The sequence below is a fragment of the Ictidomys tridecemlineatus genome, chromosome 11 (genome assembly GCF_052094955.1).
Source record: "Ictidomys tridecemlineatus isolate mIctTri1 chromosome 11, mIctTri1.hap1, whole genome shotgun sequence".
NCBI classification, from domain to species: Eukaryota; Metazoa; Chordata; class Mammalia; order Rodentia; family Sciuridae; genus Ictidomys; species Ictidomys tridecemlineatus.
In genome coordinates, this window is record NC_135487.1 from 22,746,455 (window position 1) to 22,766,893 (window position 20,439).

General features: G+C 44.3%; 1 protein-coding gene and 1 long non-coding RNA gene across 8 annotated transcripts in view; one reads left to right on the forward strand and one right to left on the reverse strand.

Moving 5' to 3' along the window:
• Azin2 (antizyme inhibitor 2) overlaps positions 1-14,942 on the forward strand; it is a 31,839-nt gene extending 16,897 nt beyond the window's left edge. For 2 of the 3 annotated variants that reach the window (XM_078024905.1, XM_040287226.2), the window contains 2 exons: positions 11,186-11,397; positions 14,458-14,942. In XM_078024905.1, coding sequence (XP_077881031.1) covers positions 11,186-11,397; positions 14,458-14,596 — 351 coding nt within the window. In that variant the 3' untranslated portion in view covers positions 14,597-14,942. 3 annotated transcript variants of the gene reach the window in all.
• Positions 238-19,874, reverse strand: LOC110599484 (uncharacterized). Of its 5 annotated transcripts, none has more exons than XR_013427696.1 (6): positions 19,711-19,874; positions 19,419-19,607; positions 17,990-18,139; positions 14,775-14,896; positions 4,675-4,820; positions 238-3,698 (listed from the first exon to the last, which is right to left on the reverse strand). It is a non-coding gene; the product is annotated as an uncharacterized LOC110599484 (long non-coding RNA). The 5 variants fall into 5 exon arrangements; XR_013427698.1 differs by having other exon boundaries at positions 238-3,369; positions 19,711-19,873; XR_013427695.1 differs by having other exon boundaries at positions 238-4,820; positions 19,711-19,869.
• Positions 19,875-20,439: the final 565 nt, after the last annotated feature.

A 20,439-nucleotide genomic window follows, 5' to 3' on the forward strand; every position in this document is an offset into this window, starting at 1 on the left:
TACTGAGCTACAACCCTAGCCCCCCCATTAATTAATTTTTGATAACATGTTTTTTGATGACTACATAGTATTTCAACACATCTAACTCCAATGGGTGGCCATGTAGTTTCCTGTATTTTTTTTTTCTTGTACTGGGGGTTAAATGGCTTTTTGTTTCAAGCATTGTGAATGTATCTTGGCACACACCCCTGTTTATTGCTCTGGGGTAGACTCCTAGAAGTAAAAAGAAACAGTACATCTGTAATGAGTTTTTTTATATCAACAGGAGAACAAGAATAGAAAACACTTCAGGCTCCAGCAGCTTTACTGGGTATCAGACACATCATTGTATTTTCGTGTCTCTGGGACTTTGTGCATGTGGTTCCTCTTCTGTTCAGATCAGTCTTGAAAGATCCTATTGGGAGCTCTTCCTACCCTTATGCCACTGCAGGCAGAGGGAACCCCCACCATCTCCCAGGGGCCTCTGCACTGTGTGGGGCTTAGGGTGTTCTCATTTTGTAGTTATATATCGCTATGTCTGCTTAGCTGAGTCAGCCCCCCTACTGTGCCGAGGAATTCAATTTTCTACTCACATTAGCATTGCCTGCATTTCTGTGGTAGCCCACATCCTTCTGCATGGAGAAGGGACCAGGCTGAACCTTGGCCAGCCAAGCCCAAATGGCAGTCAGGCAGGGCCCTCTTCTTCCAGTCCCCCTTTTCCTGTTGCATTTCATCGATGACCCACTCTCCAGTCCCTTCATTGGCTCCTCAGAATAACAGGACTGTGGTCCCTGCCCACTGACTTGTAGATGTGCCAGGGTCTCTGCTTTGACAGATCCTTAATTGGCATTTCTGACTTGGCCACCAGGATGTGACCTACTCTTTGTGGTCTGTGCTCTTCCCTCTCTGGAGGATGCCTCGGTTTCCTCCTTCAACCATTTACCCAGGGTGGCCCTGTGGGAAGAGAGCCAGAGCATGGCCCAGTTTGGTGCTGGAGACCTTGCTATATGTAATTTAGATCCAGCCATGTGGGGAGGGTATCAGGGGGACTTAGCCCAGCCAGGGTTGTCTCCACCTTGTTCTCCAAGAAATGCACTCCTCATGAGTTGTTAAGATAGCTTTGTGTCCCTACTCTTCTTTTCCAGGGACTTTGGTTTTAGACTTTCGGTATAAAAAGTTGTAGGGAATAAGGATTTACTTCTGTTTAGCCCTCTGATGTTTACGTTTCCTCTTTTTTTTAATTCAACAAAGTATTATGCTGAGGTTGGCAGATGATAGTAGGTAAGAATCTTTTGTGTCTTGGAAATACAGTCCTGTTGGATTGTGTGTGTGTGTGTGTGTGTGTGTGTGTGTGTGTGAGAGAGAGAGAGAGAGAGAAAGCGAGATTAGCACACAAATTAGAATGTCATGAGGAAAGTATAGGACAAATATTACTAGATTTAAAAAAAAATTTAGTTACATCTCTAAGAGTTAGACTTTGAGAAAAATTACAGTTCCGTCATCAAATTAAAAAATCAACAATTTAATAGTGTCCTTCATTAGTTTTCAAAATGTCTTATAAGTGTTTTTTTTTAAATAGTTGACTTGCTGGAATCAGGAGCCAAAGAAACTCCACATAATACATTTGGTTTCTCTCTCTCTTTGGTGCTGGAGATTGAGCCTAAGGCCTCATACATGCTAGGCAAGCACTCTACCACTGAGCTACACCCCCAGCCCCACCACATCTCTTTTAACCTATTGGTTTCCCCACTCTCTTTTAACATTTCAAATGTTTTTCATAATTTACTTGTTGATGAAACGGAGCTGTTTGCCCTATAGTGTTCTGCATCCTGCATTCTGGATTTTCCTGATTGGTGGATTTCTGGATTTCCCTTTGGTGCTGCTGAACATGGTTTTTTTTTTTTTTTTTTAAATTTAAATGTAACTATTTACATTTCATAGTTAGATAGATTCCAAGTTTTTTGAATAAAAATACTTCATAGGAGGCCTTGTCTTTGTTTCCTTGAGTGTAATAAGCATCCTTATCATTTTACAGCCTTATCCCTTTGTCACCTCCTATGCAAAGTAACACTATCTGACTCATGCATTACCAGTCTCCTGCTTTCTTAAGTATAGTTTCATTACATACAAATCTATTCCTGAAAAGTATTTAAAATTTATTACACTTGTTTTTTACTTTATAAAAATGGCATTATGATGTATGCAACCTTCCTGGGCCTTTTCTCCCTTCATATCACAGTTCAGGAGTCATCAACACTGAGCACAGATCTGGAGTCCATCCATTTCTCTGCTACACAGCATTCACTGATGGTGGAAATGCCACAGATTATTCATCTGTTCTCTTGAGGCATTTGAACTTTTCCTAGGTTTTTGCCTCTGTGAATGCTATGAATTCTTGCACATAGCTGTGTCACATTATCAAGGAGTGAAAAGGCAGGGGATAAGGTATGTGAATGCTAATTTCATGAGACAGTGTGGAACTGTTTTCCAAAGTGGTTGTATTAATGGACAATCCCATCATCTGTGTAAGAGAGACTGGTGGATCCACATTCCCCCAACACTTGGTATCTTGTTATCATCAGATTTCAAATGTTTGCCCAATGGAACTCTATAAAATAGTATCACATTGGTCTTAATTTGCATCCCCCCCCATCACTAAGGAAGCCGGACATCTCTTTGTATATTTATTGGCCATACATTTCCCTTCTTCCAGGGACTTTGTAAGGTGGCTGCTGCCCTTCATGTCCGACCTTCTCTACCACATGGCCTGCATTCGCTGTCTCTCCACTCAGCTCCCACTCACCCTCCAAACTTCTTCCATCTAGTGTCTGTTCAGCACTCTACACAGGATGCTTTTGAGAGTCACATCCGCATTGCTAGGTCTTCCATGTGGCCCTTCTGTCCTCAGCAGACCATCCTCCTCTGGTTTCACACCTGACTCTCTCTGGGCTTCTGTGGCAAAGTCCTGGGCTCTGCCCTGTCCTTGTCTCTCTGGTACTTACTTCTTCCACAGCCTACTCTCTCAATTCTCTCTCAGGCCTCAGTCTTGGGTCCTCTTCCTTGTCTACATGCACTTCTTAGGCAAACATGTCCAGATGGAGGCTTTCAATATAATTCCTTCTCTTGTCACTCCAAAATTTATATCTCTAATCTGGATCACACACCCGGGCTCCAGACCTGACTATCTAGCTTTGAGGGCCAAGGCTGAGTCCGGATGATGCATGGCATTTTGCCAGAAGGGAGTGGTTGAGAGGTGATGCCAGGGAGCCATTGAGATGATGTCAGTTATGTTAAGCTGCATATTCAATTGTATATTAGACCTTTACTGGCAGCTCGGGGCGATACTTGGGAGTTCCTGGGGTTCCGAGGGAGTGCGCTTGTATGCAGAGCCTGGGAGAAGAGGGAGAGTTCCCAGGGAGTATGTGTGGAGTGTGCTGGTGGAGTTTGGCCATAAAGAGTTGCTGTTTTGAACCTACAAGTACTTCAGGGCAGCACAGTTATTTGTGCCCAGCCAGACTGCGGCATCTAGCTACCCACAAGACGTTTCTCCTGATATCCCACATCTCGGATCTAATCTGATCAGAACTGAATTCTTGATTTCCAAACCAAAACTCCTCTGAGTAAATAGCACTTCCACTAGCTAATTGTTTAAATTTAAAAAGTTGGCATTTTTCTTGATTTTCCTCTTCCCACAGGGAATCCACCTGTAGTTCTTCAGTCTAGTTTCAAAATACATTTTGAGTTCATTTCATTCTTTCTCTGACACCATCCTAAATGCAAATCACTAACTCCACCTGCCTGGACCATCAGATAACCACTAATTGCTCTTCTGGCCCTTCTTCCTGCCATCTTACAAACCATTCTCCACAATGCAGACAAAATGATCTTTTAAACATCCAAAGATCATATTCCTTCTTGGCTTAAAGCCTTCCATGGCTTCCCATTACTCTGCAAATAAAATTCTGACTGTTCACCCTAGTTAGTGAGGCTCCTGCCCATCCTTCTAGATGACTCTCCCCACTCTTCCCTCTCGCTCACCTGATACACCCCATTGACCACTTTTCTGTACCTGGAACATCTGAGCTCTTTCTGACCTCAGGGCTTTTACACTTGTTCTGCTTAGAATGATATTTACTTATTCCTGAGATGACTGTCTTACTTTCTCCCTTTATGTCTCATCTCAGATGTCACCTCTTCAGGAGGTCTTTTCCTCATTACCCTTTCTAAAGCAGGCCTCCAACCATCAGATAATTTGGTCACCCTGTTTATTTTCTGTATAATGTCTCTAATTATCTTGTTTTTGTTTACTTACCATTGGTCTGTTTTCTACACTAGCAGGTAGGCTTTATGAAGATAGTTAGCTTGTTCAATTGTTTCCTCTGAATTTTCAGCACCTGGCACACAGTAGGTGCATAACTTTTATTGAATGAATTATGACTGAATGAATCATCCATTATACTGTGAGACTCCTGAAGGCAGAAATTATTCATACTTGTTTTCCCAGTATAGAACCTGGCAAACAGTAAGCACTTAGTATATGTTAGAATTGAATTCATCTTATTTTTTGAGATGGGTTTTCTCCATATTGCCCAGGCAAGTTTTGAACTCATGGGCTCAAGCAGTCCTCCTGCCTCCAATCTCCTGAGTAGCTGAGACTAGAAATGTGTACAGCTGCACCTGGCTACATCAACTTACCTTCCTTCTTCCTTTCCATTCTTTCTTTCTTCCTTCTTTGAGATGAGGTATCACTGTGTTGTCCAGGTTGGCCTCAAACTCTTGTTCTCAAGTCATCCTCCTACCTCAGCTTCCATAACTGGGACAACAGGCTCGTAACACCACTTCTAGAATTAAATATTTTTTAAAAATTATATAAGCAACTTAAAATTTAAAGTGGCTTAATCAACTCTCTGCATCCCTCTAATGGAACTCTGTTCATTGTACATTGCCCCATGTGTGCTGCTGCACGGTTGCATAGTTCACGTATATGTTGGTGTGGCTAGTCACTATGCACTTATGGCAGCAGAGCTGCACTAAGCATTTCTCTTTTAATTTTTGCAATAATCCTTTAAAGTAGGAATTATCAATCCACTTTACAATGAGAAAATTGAGGCTTAGAGAGGAGAAGTATCTTGTTTAAAGTCACATACTTCATAAGCGGTAATGCTTATTAACTGTAGACTGCAAGACTCTGGGGGATAGGGCTTATGTCTGACTCATCTCTGATTATCTGTCTGGTGCCAAAGAAAAGCTCTTAACTACTCTTCTATAAAATTACTGTCTCCCTATAAAATTGCTGTATCACTGGGCATTTAAGCATTGCTAATTTTTTGTTATTCATGCTTCTATGAATTTTGCTCTTTGGTAATCTCTGCATGACTGGCTCATTTTATGTGCTTCAAGTGTATTCATATTTGAAAATGATTTTCTTTAAAAATTAAGAAAATTTCTTTTTTTTGGTGCATTATAATCATTCGTAGTAGTAGAACTTGTTGTTACATGTGCACATAGCAGGATATAAACTCTTTTCTTTTGAAGAATGTCTGAAATAAGATTACCAGGTAAAAATAGGAGAGCATTGTTCCGGCCTCTGATACATATTGCCACATTATTTTTTCAGCATTTTGGACTAATATCTACTGTTACTAATTGTACCCATTTCACAATAAGCCCACGGGCATTGCATATGACCTTTTCTTGTTGTCTAATTTATCTGAAATGGCATATCTCAGTATTTGTTTTATTTTCATGTTTTTTTTTTTTTTTTTTGGTGGCAATGGGGACTGAACCCAGTGGTACTCTACCACTAAGCCTAATCCTCAGCCCCCCCTTTTATAAAAATCTTTTTAGTTGTAGATGGATCTTTATTTTTTTATAAATTACTGAATTTTTTTAGTTATAGATGAACACAGTACCCTTGTTTTATTTATTTATTTTTATGTGGTGCTGAGGATCAAACCTAGTGCCTCATACATGTTAGGCAAGTGCTCTGCCATTGAGCCACAACCCTAGCCTCTCCTCAGTCCATTTTATTTTTACTTTGAGACAAGGTTTTGCTAAGTTGCAGTGCAAAAGAAATATGGACAAAAGACTTTACCAGACAGTTCACAGAAGAGGAAACCAAATAGAAAATGAAAGGTGCTCACTTGTACTCTAGGACAGGAAAATTACAATTTAAATGAGATTCCATTTTATACCAACTTGATTAGGAAATAAGAGAATGGCAATGTAAAAGCATTGGTGAGGGTATGACATAGCTGGATCTCTTAGACACTGCTAGGTGGGAGTTGGTATACTGTTTTGTGAAATAAATTGTCATCAGATAAAGCTAACAAACATATACCTTAAGTTCCCAGGTGAATCTTGTAAAGAAACTCTTGGCATACATGTTTGAGGACATATATCAAAGTATTCACAGAAGCAATCCCATTTTTTTTTTATATCGCTGAGAATCAAAAACCAAGGCCTTGTGCATGGTCAGCCAGCAATCTACAACTAAGCCACACTCTCAGCCCCAAGAGCAATCTTTATACAACAGTGGAAGCAAGTTTGTTGGCAGGGTAACGGATAAATAAATTACAGTGCATTCCATACAGTGAATTCTTGCAATGTATTGTGAACTACAGCTGTATGTATCAATTGGATGAATTGTGGTAATGTAAGTTCCAACAAGAAAAAAGCAAGTTGCAGGGATTTCAAACTATAATTTAAATTATATAAATTTCAAAAGTATGCACAACTAAATCTATTGTTTAGGGCTAGGTACAGAGTCTTGAGAAATCAAGAAACATGTGAAAATGATTAACATAAAATTGAGGATAATGGTTGTCTCTAGAGAGATTAGAGAAAGGGATATCATTAGGGAGGGCCACAAAGGGGGTTTCAAAGATACTGGAAATTTTGTATTTCTTTTAGCTAGGTGGGAAGTATATAGGTATTCATTTTTCAGTTATTTTTTACACATGATACATTATTTTTTTATGAATTAACTAACAAAAACTAAGTCAGTTATTGCTTTATTAGTATTCTGATAGTCTCAGTTATTCTTTTATCACATGGTTTCTAAGGTAAAGAAAATATCTTGGGGATTTCAATTAGTAGTAGTTTATTTAACCTATTTATTAGATTTCTTTCATTTTTTCCTTTCAGTACTGGGAACTGAACCCAGTGGCATTATACCACTGATCTATATCCCCATTCCTTTTTTTATTTTGAGACAGGGTGTCATTGAGTGGCTCAGGTTGACCTTGAATTTGGGATCCTCCTCCTTTGTATCCTGAGTAGCTGGGATTATGGATGTGTGCCACTAGACCTGACAAGATTTCTCTTTTTTGCTATACTAATTTTTTTTTTTCCAGCTAGGAAAAGGTAGAGCTCAAGTATTTTTTTTTTTTCCCCATTGAGGTCTTATTATTTTCTTGGCCCAGGTACATCCAAGAATTTAAATTGAGTGCAAACTTCCCCTGTGGTTTTTGTGCCGAGACACTGGCTTACTTGTTAAGACTCATTGATAGCCTCTAGGAACTACCATTCCCTTTGATTTCTCAAGTGAACATATTATTTGCAATGTAATATTTTATTTCTTCATTTTCTACATACCTTTCCCCGGCCTAATAGTGATTTCCAGAGTTTCTCAAGATGTATAAAATAAGAATGATGATAAAAGGCTTCAGATTATGAGTCAGAAGACATGAGATTGAGACCTGCTCTGCCATATCATAGATGAGTAACCTCAGGCCAGTTACTGAATCTGAGCCTTGCTTTTTTAGTTGGAAAATGAGGGCACTGAACTTTGCTTAGTAAGGTTGCTTTTGGTTTTGAAATGAGGCCATTTTAGAGTATTTCCATGGAGTTGGAGTTGGCTCCCTATGTACAATAGTTTCTCTTCATTGTGGGATTTTGGTTGTAGTTTTAGAGAAGCTGCAATAGGCTATTGGATACCATCTTGACGTGTTTTGGAAAAATTATCTTTACATTATAGATCTGTACTTTTTGTATTATGATGAAGACAGTGGTTGACTTTGCCCATGTTGTCTTCACCTTCCACAGAGAGCAAAGCATCTGATTTCTGAAGATGATTCTTTGTATATAAGCCTGGATTTGGTTAGTTAAGGTTTCATATCAGATTTTTGCCTATAAGCTCGTGAAGGAGATTTTAAATACATGTTTTGTTCTGGCACTTGTGTGTTGCCTTTGTTCATCTCATTTTTTTCTTTTAAAATATTTCTGTACACTTTATATAATACAGGAGTTATTGATTTAAATTTTTTTTTTATAAGTACATGCTTCATCCAGGGCATATACCTTCCGTGGTGTTTGACCTTGTTTCTTCTATGGAACTGTTCCCATAGTGGGTCTCTGGGGAAGGCAGCTGGATCTGAGATGGCTCAGAGTTCTGCTAATTAACTCCCTCCAGAACCTGGGACAGGTCACTTCCCTCAGAGTTTTCTATTAGCCGGGCTTCACAATGGTGCCACCTGCCTTCCAGATGAGATTTAAAGTTGTGATTGTCGTGCTTTGTAAACAGTGAACTTCCTGTCTTTTCTTAGAGGGGCCCAGTGGCCAGTAGATTTGGCATCTTAGATTTTTACAGCGGCTTGTCTTTTTCTGCTCAAGTTATCAGACTTGTACACAGGGCTGAGATTTACAGTCTTGTTGCTACATTCTTTTGGATTATTTATTTTGCAGGTTCCTTTTTTAAAAAATGGATTTAAATAGTTAAACAGGAGATTTGCATTATTTCCTGTAAAGCCTTAAAATATTGTTTCCATCTCTGTTTTTTAAAAAAATATTTTTATTTATAAATGGACACAGTAACTTTATTTATTTATATGTGGTGCTGAGGACTGAACCCAGTGCTTCACACGTGCTAGGCAAGTGCTTTACCACTGAGCTACAACTCCAGCCCTTTCCATCTATTTTTTATTTGGCTTCACTAATAAGAAGTGAAAGAACGCTAACTTACAACCCAAGAGTGCCTTTTCTCTTTATTATGGAAGAATCTAAAACCTATTTTCTCAGATTTTTGTGGATACTTTCATACAGCATATCCCCTGCCAAACTTTAAATGTTTTTTAATGATTTGGGCTAAGGGAAAACATTCACAATAATGTTTTGGATCTGATATAAAATGAGGGGATCCAAGAAACCTAATTTTAGTCATTAACAAAAAGCTTGTAAATAAGAACTTAAGGTAAATGAAGATCTGTTTGTTTCCTCTTCCTAGAACATAAGCTTTACGGACAGAGGAATGTATCTGTTTTGGTGTTGCCCCTCAGTTCCTAGATCAGAGCCTGGCATAGAGCAGGTGTTCAATATGTTTGCTGAATGAATGAATTAATGAATATAGGACAGTTCTCATTCTTGCTTCTAATAATTTGTACATATTTTCTTTATAAACAGGACTAGCAGCTTATTAACTTTTTGTGAAATAAACATTATTTCTCCTTGTGGAAACTGTGACTTTTCTTTCTTAATTTTGCTCATTTCTGCCCCTGGCTAAGGCATCAAAATGCCTTTCCTGTTTTCTCCACCTGTCGGTCCTCACTACCTCCTCCTATCACCTGTGGATGGTTTCTATTCATGTCCCTTTTTTTTCTTTCCCACTCTCATCACTCATATGTATGTTACCCATCCATTCATTCCAAAATAATACTGCAACAAGCACCTACTGTATGCCAGATTGCAAGGTACACAAGAGGCGGGGAAGAACAGATCTGACACTATCTCAGGCTTGAGGAATTTATCACCTGTCCAGGAAGCCAGTCTTGAGCAGCCACTTTACAAATATTTAGTTACAAATCATGGCAAACATTATGAAGGCAAAACTTAGGGAGCATGGAATTTCAAGATAGGCTTCTCTGGAGTCTTGTTTCTTCTAGAATCTAAAGGAAAACAGGACTTGGCATATTTGGAACCTCAAAGAACATGATTGGAGGCAGTGGGTAAGGGAAGGGAAGCCCAGAGCAACAGGAGAAACTGGAGAACATGGAGTGCAGCAGCAGAAGGGCCAAGGGGTCTTGGGCGGGGCAGTTAGGATCTGCATATGTCCATCCATTGGTTGTGACTCTTTCTGTAGGACCTGCCTGGCAGGAGCCCTACCTACACTGTGACAAACTGCCCTGATATCTTGGTTGCCTGCAAATGGTCTGTGTTAATTTCCTTTTCTGGACTTGGAAGTCATTCAAGAAAAAATTTTAAATGTATTGACATTGGAAGTTGTGCCTTTGAGCAAATCTTTAACTTCTTAGCCTGTTTCCTGAAATGGAAGTTATTGTGTTTGCCCCATGGGGTCCTTTGTGAGGTTACCCTGTGATGGACTGGGGGAGGCCTGCATTCCTTACAGACTTGAGGAAGGATGGTCTAACCCACCTGTGTATTTTGGGTTCCTGTCACTGGATCTGAAATGAAATGAGGGGATCCAAGAAACCTTTATAGAAGATGGAGTTTCAGGGGGTGGGACCAGCAGATAGGCTGGAACTGAGGATGGGAGAAGGCTGTGGTGGCATGGACATAGCTGAGGTCTGGAAAGTGTCCAGGGAAGACTGAAGCACAGATGTGATAACAACAATGACTATAAAAGCAGCAATAATAATACTAACTTCTTGGGCCTCTGCCATGTGCCAGCTGCTGGGTTTTTTTTTTTTTTTTTTTGGTTTATTTGTTTGGTATTCAGGACTGAACTGAGGGGTGCTTTATCACTAAGCTATATCCCCAGCCCTTTTTATTTTTTATTTTGAGACAGGGTCTTGCTAAATTGCTAATTCTGGTCTTGAACTTGTGATCCCCTTGCCTCAGCTTCCTGAGTAGCTAGGGTTATGGGTGTGTACCATTATATCAGGCACAAACCACTGTTTTAAATGCTTTACATATGCTAATTAATTTATCCTTTGAGTAGCCTATAAAATAGGTACTATTTATTATTCTCATTTTACAAATAAGGAAACTGAGGCACAGAGAGATTAAGTACCTTGCCCAAAGTCACACAGCTAGCAAGCACTGTAACCTGGATTTGAGACCAGCTATTGTGGCTTCCAGTATAAGAGGCAACCAATACAGAGAAGTGGTTAGAGCCTTAAATGCCAGGCTAGGAAGTTTATCCAGTCATCACCCTGTTGACTACAGGAGCCATGTAAGACTTTTGAGGGAGGACGTGTTAAGGGTGTTGAATGGCCAGAAGAGTTGATAGGGCTCTTTCTCTCTTCTGCAGAAACCATCCACAGAGCAGCCCTTGTACAGCAGCAGCCTGTGGGGCCCAGCTGATGTCCGAGACTGTGTGGCTGAAGGCCTGTGGCTGCCGCAACTACATGTAGGGGACTGGCTGGTCTTCGACAACATGGGAGCCTACACAGTGGGCACAGGGTCCCTCCTTGGAGGGACTCAGGCCTGCCGCATCACCTACGCCATGTCCCGGGTAGCCTGGTAAGGGGCCCCTGCTATGAAGAGGAGAGGTGGGAGGCAAGCTGGGATGAAGAAATAAGGGAAGCTGAGATTTGAGACCCTCTCCCATGTAACCTAGTTTGACAAGTAGCTGCTGGTGGCTGACTCAGCTGAGGCCTGTGTTGGGCATGTGGCTATGGCTACAGAGGAGCTCCCCAAGGAGCTCACAGCCCCAGAGGATGCAGGGGCATAGACACGTCCTCAAGATGGCACTCCTGGGTGGGAGGTAGTGGGCAAGAGGCAGAAGGAGGTGGGCAGGAGTTCCTGGGAAGGGAACATGGTACAAGTGTGGTGCATCCAAGGTACCACTCAAGGCACTAATGGAGGTTGGTTGTGACTGGAGAGAGAGGCAGGGCTAGATCTGGGAAGGTACTGAAGGTTGAGCAAAGGACTTAAGAGTAACAGGAAGCAAGGACCTGTTTGAAGCAGGGGTAGACATAGTCTGATTTGCATTTTGTAAAGACCCCCCAACTACCTTAAGGAGGCAGAGGCAGACAAGTGACCAGCTGGATGACAGCGGTCATACCTGGGCTGAGTCTCAGTCTTATTTAGAAAAAAGGCATAGCACCAGCCCTGCCTGCTGCCTCAGGTAGTGCTGGGGTCTAGCGAGGCAAGAGGTGTGTGACATGGAGAGTCAGGCCTGCAGAGCCCTGAGGGCACAGCTTACCTTGGACATCTACTGTTATTTCCTTTTACTCACAACTCTGGGGATCAGCCTGATATCATACAGCTGGGCAGTGGGAAGGGCCCCTGCTATGGGAGGGAAAAGGCTATAGAGGGCAGGGCAGTTGGGAGGGGCTTTTTTCCCCTGGGCTTTCAGATGAGTGTGGCCCATGTTCCCAGGCCCCCAGGAAACCACCAAACCCCAGACCTAATTTGGCATGAGGAGAGTCGTATTTCATTCATGCATTCTACAAACCTTTGTTGTTTTTGCTGTGAGGGCACAGGATAGGCTTTTGTGGTGATTTTGCCACCTGGGGCATTCTGACAAGGTCTAAAGACAAACTTCAAGAACAATCACCTCACAGACTTAGTATTCCCTCCATGGCTCTGTCATCAGCAGCTGCAGGTGGAGGAGGTCACATAGAGTTGGCTGAACTCATTACTAGGAACAAAAAATGCTGACGAACTGAATGGACATGCCAAGAAATCCCCTGTAGAAGAGTGGCCTCAGCAGAATGCTTTGCTTTACCACCTGCTCTGTGCTAGGTCCTGGGAGTACAGGAGCACTGGAGAAGCCAGGGTGCAGATCTACACACAGATGCTGACACAGAGTGAAAAGGCCACTGAGGAGGGAGGGATAGTGAAGGAGCGTGGTTAGGACAGCTTCTTAGGAGGTGTCAGCCAGGTCCAGGAGGCCAAAACAGGCCAAAGGGATGGCCAAGAGGCCTGAAAGGTCTTATTTGGTCACAAAATTGCAAGTAGCTCTCCACATGCAAGGAGTGGCATGTAGGGAAGACTGGATCTAAAAGGACCTTGAAACAATTAAAAAAAGTGAGAAATAAAAGGACCTTGGAGGTCTAGACTGGACTTGGTCTTAAAGGTAGTAGGGAGCCATTGAAAGATTTCAAGAAACTGGACCAACCCATTTTTAAAGATAAGGAGACAGAGGCTCAGTCAGAGGGTACGTAGCCCATAGCCTTCCTCAAGTAAGGGACCAGCATCAGTGGGTTTTGGAGACACCAACTCCTGATTTGCTATTGACTTGTATGACTCAGCACAGAGGGAGCTCTTCCTGCAGGTGAGGGACTGGAATGTGCTAAAAGTATGAAAGAACAGAAGAGGGAAGGTCTTGTGGAGAAGCAGAACCCAGAACAAGTAAGGACAAGTGGCATGGTCCCTCCAGGTCCATGGATACTGAGCCCAGTGCTCTCCCCACCCAGTGTCCAGACAGCTCCACACCTTCCTGCCCATGAGTACTTGCTAGCTTGCTTCAGGGGCACCAGCAGGGAGTAACACAGATGTTTCCTTGTCCTGCTGTAAATGAAGAAATGTCAGGGTCACAGATATTGAAGCTTTATTGATATCAAGGAGAGAGATCCTGAGTGTAGGACTCTGCTGTGTCCTGCTCTTCTGAAGCTCTGTCACCGAAGCCAAGACAAATAGGCCAAGGAGGAATTGATGTAGGCAGGATGATAAGCATGGGCACAGGCCTGGGAAGGGACATGTGAGAGCCTGAGAAGTGGCTAATGTGATGGCCTCTGGCGGTGTGGAAAAGCAGAGCTGTAAGCATGGAGAGGGAGGCAGACAGGGCTGACCCAGGGCCTGAAAGTGAAGGGAAGTTACAGGGGGCTCAAGAGGAGGGTTTGACTTTTAGAAAGATGGGCCTAGGCCAGTACTGAACTGTCTGAAGTGGGTGAGAGCAGGCGAACAGGTCAGGGAGATGTGTGGTCCTGTTGTGGTCCTAGGAGAGGTGATGTCAGTGGGATGGAGACCAGTGGGTGGTTCAGGAGCTGGGCTGGGTGGAGCCTGACTGTGTTGGGACAAGATTCCCAGCTGTAGCCAGAGCAGTGGCTCAGGTGATGGAACTTTAGTCACGTGGGTGCAGAGGAGGAGAAATAGCTTGTGGTACTGTGTGAGGGGAGCAGGGAATGAGTTATTTTTAAGACTCAAGTCTCGGTATGAAGACTGTGGGCTCTAGAGTGAGAGAGCTGGGTTCAACCTAGTCCTACCACCCACAAGGGATGTGGTCTTGGGCAGGCCACTCCTCAGAGTCTGTTTCCTCATCAGTAAGATAGGGTGGTAAAGGCTGTTCATAGTGTTTGGAGGAGGATAAAATTAGAGGATGAAAGTAAAGTGCCTGGGCCATGTCTGACACACAGTTAAGTGCTCAACGATCATCCTATGGGTTCCTTTCTCTTCTTGGGCAGTGGGGATGGCAGTGGAGAAGAGCCCTTGCCCTTGCCCCTGCCCTTGGCTCGGCTTAGGGTTCAGGTGAGAGCTTTATGCCTAAAGGGCCAGAGAATCCGATACAGGGGCCATCAGGAGCCCCTAGGCTTCGGGACCTGCTAGCTACCTCCAACACCCCTTTCTCACCCTCAGGGAAGCGCTGCGAAGGCAGCTGCTGCCTGCGGAACAAGACGAAGATGCTGAAGGCATGTGCAAGCCTCTGTCCTGTGGCTGGGAGATCACAGATACCTTGTGTGTGGGCCCTGTCTTCACCCCAGCGAGCATCATGTGAGCAGGCCCTGTCCCCCCCCTCCGGAGAACCCCAGCGGGGCCGCAGAGATGTCTCTGGGAGAGGTGGGGAAGGCGGCAAGCAGGGCACCCTCTGGCCAGGACTCTGGTGCTCGCTTTGCTGCCCCCACACTCCACCTGTAGTGTTTCTGCCCTGTAAATAGGACCAGTCTTACACTCACTGTAGTTCAAGTATGCAACATAAATCCTGTCCCTTCCAGATGTGTCCGCCTCCTCTGCAGCGCAAGCGGCCTGGTCAGCCAGGCGTGGGGTGTTCTTGGGGTCTCCCTCGGTATCCTTCCTCCTTTGTAAATATGAAGCAAATAAATATTTAGGTTTTTAATACTCCAGTGGAGTCTAGCAATTCAATTCAGAAAGAAGACTGGGCTGGGCCTGGGGAGAGACCTCCCTGCCCTGATGAGCCCATGTCCACTTTAGTCCTGACCACACTCTTGAGCTCTCGCTGAAATGTGGACATCACTCATTGGCATCCACTCTCTAACTCATCTGTGTTCTCTGAGGCTGCCATACTTGGTGCGATAAGGAAGGGTGTGCTGTGAGGTTTGAGGTGCATGGTCAGAACTGCCTCCCTTCATGAGTTCATGACTGGCCAGTGGCCTCTGTGTGAACCTGACAACTAGTCTAAGGCCTGGCCCAGAGAAGTGACAACTGAGTATTTGATACAGCATTGGAAACTTATAGGAAAGATAAAGAGTAAAGGGAAGAGTGTCCAGGAGGTTATTGCTTTTGAAGTTCCAGGGGTTGAACCCAGGGTCTCCCACTTTCTAGACAAGTATTCTGCCACTAGGCTACATTCCTGGCCCCGCATTTCCCCCTCAAGAGGTCTACAACATGTTTGTGTTGCTCTAACTGCCTCGCCAACCAGTGTGAGAGTGAGGTTGCTGTGTGGTTGGCTTTGCTCATTCAGGCAGTACTATTATGACAAGGTTGGCTACAGAGTCCTGCTGTGTCCAATGCCAACATCCCTGACAGCTCCTCAGACTGGCAGCTTTTTACCAGGACAAATGTTCTTCATGCTGCCAGGGTCCCAAGCTATGAGCCTGAGGTATATGAGCTGCTTTAGCAAAAGAGTTCAAAATTTAGATTTCTCCCAGCTGCTACTGGGAACCCTAAAGATTTTTCTTCTTAAAAAAATTGAGATATAATTTATATGCCATAAAATTCACTTTTTTCTTTCATAGTACTGAGAACTGAATCCAAGGATGCCCTACCACTGAGTCACATCCTCAGCCCTTTTTATTTATTTATTTATTTTTAAATTTTGAGGCAGGGCCTCACTAAGTTGCCAAGGCTGGCCTTGAACTTAGGATTTTCCTACCTCAGCCTCCCAAGTCACTGGGATTGTAGGTGTGTGCCACTGTACCTGGCTAAAATTCTGTTGAACAGTGTTCAGTACATTTACAGAGTTCTGCAATGCTCACACTATCAACTCTAGAATATACTCATCTCCCCCAATAAAAGCCCCCTGCCCATCAGCAGTCACTCCCATCTTCCCTTCCTCTACCCCTTGGCAACTCTAATCCACTTTCCAGCTCTATGGATTTGCCTGTTCTAGATGTTTCACTAGGATGGTTTTCATATCCTTACTTGAGCTCCTTTTAGGGGTAAGCTGCTATCCTGCCTCAGTATCTTAGTCAATCTTGGGGCCTTCACATGGCTGTGAGGTCATCCACTGAGGCAATGTGCCTCGTGTTTGGAATGAACTATGTGCTTGCTAGAAGCACAGGTATCTCATTTTTCTAGGCTAGGCCTACTTTTTGCACTTTGATAATGAATAGGCTGAGAACTCTGGATGGAGAGACTCAGAGGGCAATCTCAAGTGGTTACTCCTTTGCCCCTTCGGAGGTCACCCAAAGTCACGATTTACAGACATTCATACTGTGGAACTACTGACCCTCCATCTATGAGACTATTTCTGAGACTTCTTTTATTTCAGATGTCTAGGCAGATCTGGACCCCCTCATGCTTCTCTTTTGGGGTAGCAGATGGCAAATGCAAGTTTTTCTTCTGGAACTGGCATCTGCTGCCAGAGGTGGCAGAGGCTCTGGGAGATGTGGCTGGCAGTGCTGAGGGCCAGGCATTACGCATTACCTCACCAGAGCCAGGTCCACTGGGGCAGGCTCTCTGGGGAGCTTGAATTGACAGCAGCTGGCATGGAGCCTGAACACATATCTCAGCTGGAGCCTTTCTCGTAGTTCATATTCTCTTTGCTGTGAGAACATGGGATTTACCTTTCTGAGACAGACACAACCTTGATGAGATTTACTTGAGAATAATTGCTAACCATCATTTCTTTTCAGTTATTTTTTTTCCTTATTTCTATCTTTTTCTGAAGAAAAAGAAGAAAAAAGTATTAAATGTGAAGAATGGTAAAGGCTTCAGGCTTGTGTGTGTGTGCGCGTGTGCGCGTGCATGCGTGTGCATGTGTGCACGCAGAAGATTTCACCAGAGGTCTCCCGGAGCCCTGGCTGCATAGGCATTTATCCCCTTGGAGCTCCCTGCTAAGCAGTCTGTTGGCAGAGGCCCTGAGACCCATCTGCCTTGGGACTTCAAGAGGGACATCCTCCTCCCAACACTGCCTACACCTGCCTGCATCACACCTCTGAAGCTCCTGTGTGTTCACTCATTCTGGGAGGTCAACAGACCCAACAGCTACAGATAGACCCCCACCCTCTCCCTCTCAGATGAGTCCCCTCCTCCCTTGCACAGGCCACCCTCACTCAGCAGCTAAATCCTGTTACTACATTTCACCCACAATAACACTTAAAGTTCAACAACGACCTCTGACTCCCACTCCTCCCTGCCCCACTGGTCCTGATCACACCAGTCTCCTCTCCATTTCTCAAACATCCCACTGCTGGGCCTGCATTTACGCTCTCCTTTCTCTACAATGATCCTCCCTGTGGTAACTGCTTGCTTCATTCAGGTTCTGCTCAAAAGTTTCCTTTTATATAAAGCCTTCCAGAATCACCCTTTAGAAAACAGTACTTCCCAGTTTCTTTCCCCTTAACTGGTTTTCTTTTTCTTTGCAGCATTTATCACCACTTGACATACTTCACAGCATGTTTGTGTGGGTATCATCAGCCCCTGTAGGATGTGAGCTCCTTGGCAGCAGGAATCAAATTTATTTTTTCATTGCTTTGTCCTTATCACCCAGTACAGAGCAGATGCTCAGAAATATATGCCAAATCAACAACAGGTCCTAACCGGTCTGAATCTATTAACTCATTTGTAAAACACGACTGCTGAATATGTTGACCTCAGAGTTATTGTGAGGATTAAATAAGAAAATGGATATGCTAAGGCCTATCATATCCTTAGGTACACAATAAATGGCATTGGAAGGTAATTTCTTAGGCATTTATTGAGTACTTACTGGGGCCTTGTGGTTGATACTGTGATGCAGAGTTGAGTCCCTCAGTCCTCAAGGAGCTGAATGCAGAAGACTCATTGAGGGCCTTGAAAGAGAAAGCCAATTCTGAAGTAGGAAGCCTTGTATGCTTCTGAAACACAAGCATGATAGGACCTTTTGGAAGATAAATGAAAGAGTATCAAAAGGTATAGGGACAGAAGAAATGATGGACTGGTGTTAGCACATACCTCCTTAACCCTGCACCCTGCCCCGACCCTGGGAAAGGCAGGCTTAGCCCATGGGGACAGAGGGAGATAGGTTGTCATCTCTGTATGCCCATGCTCAGGAGGGACACAGAAATAGGTTATCTCTCCATGGGAGCCATTTTCCCCACCCTACTTCCTGGAAACTCTGTCCATGCCAGCCCTTCCAGTTGTAAAGTGACCACAGGAGAGGCAATAGCATGGGGGTTTTATCCTCCCTTTGCTGCATTTTAAATCCTTTCTGGCATCTATGAGATGAGCAGCTAAAGCCCTATAAGATGATTTGTTCTGACCTCTTGGTGGTCCAAGGGTCTTTGTGAAAAATAAATTCAATCTTGGTAGTCCTCTTCTGAAAACCTTTCAGCTGATTCCCATAGGGATGCCAATAAAAGCTGAATTGCCGGAGACCCTTGTCTACATTACTGACTTCAACTCATGCCCCTTTCTCACATTTCAGTTCCTTAGTGTTTTTGACTAGTCTTTTAAACTAGCTCAGAGGATGGAGGATACCCCTGAATTCCAAGGAGGGGCATCTTGCCCCTTCTGCTTAGCTCCTGAGTGGCCCTAGAACGTGCAGTGACCATTGGAAGGAGCTGGGGGGTGAGGGGAGCTGAAAATAACCTCAGGGTAATTATTGGGAAGAACCCAGCTCCACACTTGGTGAGACCTAAGCCGGGGGACATACATAGGCATACAGGATACCTCAATGGCTACCCTAGGTGACCCTGGGTAGGACCACCCGATAAAATTCTGAACACTCAGCTAAATTTGAATTCAGATATACGACGGGTGGTTTTTAAGTATGTGTATGTTCCATGTGATACTTGAGGTATTCTTATGATAAGGCATTACTCGTCGTTTATTTGAAATTCAACCTTAACCGGGAGTCCTGCATTTTATTTGCTAAATCTGGTAACCTTGCCCTGGGAAGTTCCTTATGCCGGACGTCCCTCTCGGGCTTTCCTTTCTCCCATTTGTGGAATGGGGACACTTCTGCGAGATCAGCCTCCGGAACTCCTCAAGGGGAAACGCTACCCACGCCCACCTCAGGGATAGTCCTCCGCCCAGAGGAGTCGTGTGGAAAGCGCGCTGGTCTCGGGAGTTTCTTGCTGAGTGAATATGAGAAACCCCTTCCTCTAGGACCCTCATCTTTCTCATCTGAACATTAAGGCTGTCGGGAAGAAACGAACCTCTTCACTACAGCCTAGCGGAACCGTGATTATAAGTCTCCTAGACGCCGGAACTCACCAGCCCAGTCCGTCAAACTCGTGCACTTCCGGTGCCTGACATCACTTCCGTACCCAACAGTTTTTCCCAGTCTTCGCGCTACGCACTCTTGCGCCCTCCATTGGTCGGGAGGAGGGACCGACTTTACCATACTGAAAGGGGAAAAAAAAAAAAAAAACAACATCGGAAGCTATTGGTTGAAAGATGGAGGAAACGCAGCTCTGATTCGCAAACTCCACCCAAGGAAAACCGAACCTTCACTCAAGGAGGGGCTCCCACGGGAAACAGGTCAACCCGGGTCTGGGGTGGCGTGGAAAAGGGTGTCCCGGTCTCTGCCGGGTTTGAAAGGCCGGGAATAGTTCCGGAAGTGGGCTCTGGCCCACTGGCTATTTCCGCTTCTACGTGGAGTAGGGATCTCCTGGAGGAAGGGCACCCGGAAGCGGTGCGGAGGAAGGGGGCTCGGCTCTGGTGGCCTCATCTCCTCCCCTTTCGTGCTGGAGGGAAGACGCTTGCTGAGTCCACGCGGAAAACCCGGGGCTTCGTCGTATTTCTTGATTTCAGGCTGAGATGTTCAGCATTTTAAGACAATCAAGAATGCCTCTCTGCCATGCCCGGTCCTCGCCCTGGACTCGCATTATTTCCCAGCCGATGGCGGAGTGGATTTTATGACAGGAACTCTTGACTTCTAAGTGCCGGTGTCGAAATCCTAGTTCTGCCAGTTCTTAACTGTGCCACAGTTTCCGAGTGTAAAATGGACAACAGTATCAGCCTTACACCACAATGTAAAGATCGAATACATTAACACATTGAAAACACCAAGAACAGGACCTGGCTCATGGTGATCATCGGTAGGCAACCACCTAAATTGCCAGTCAGGAAATTGAGGCTTAGATGTGTAGTAATTTGCCGATAGTAACCAGTGGAACAGGTTGGGAAGCGACTTTGCAGTCACTATTCCCGTCCAGCCCTCTTCCTGTCCTTGGA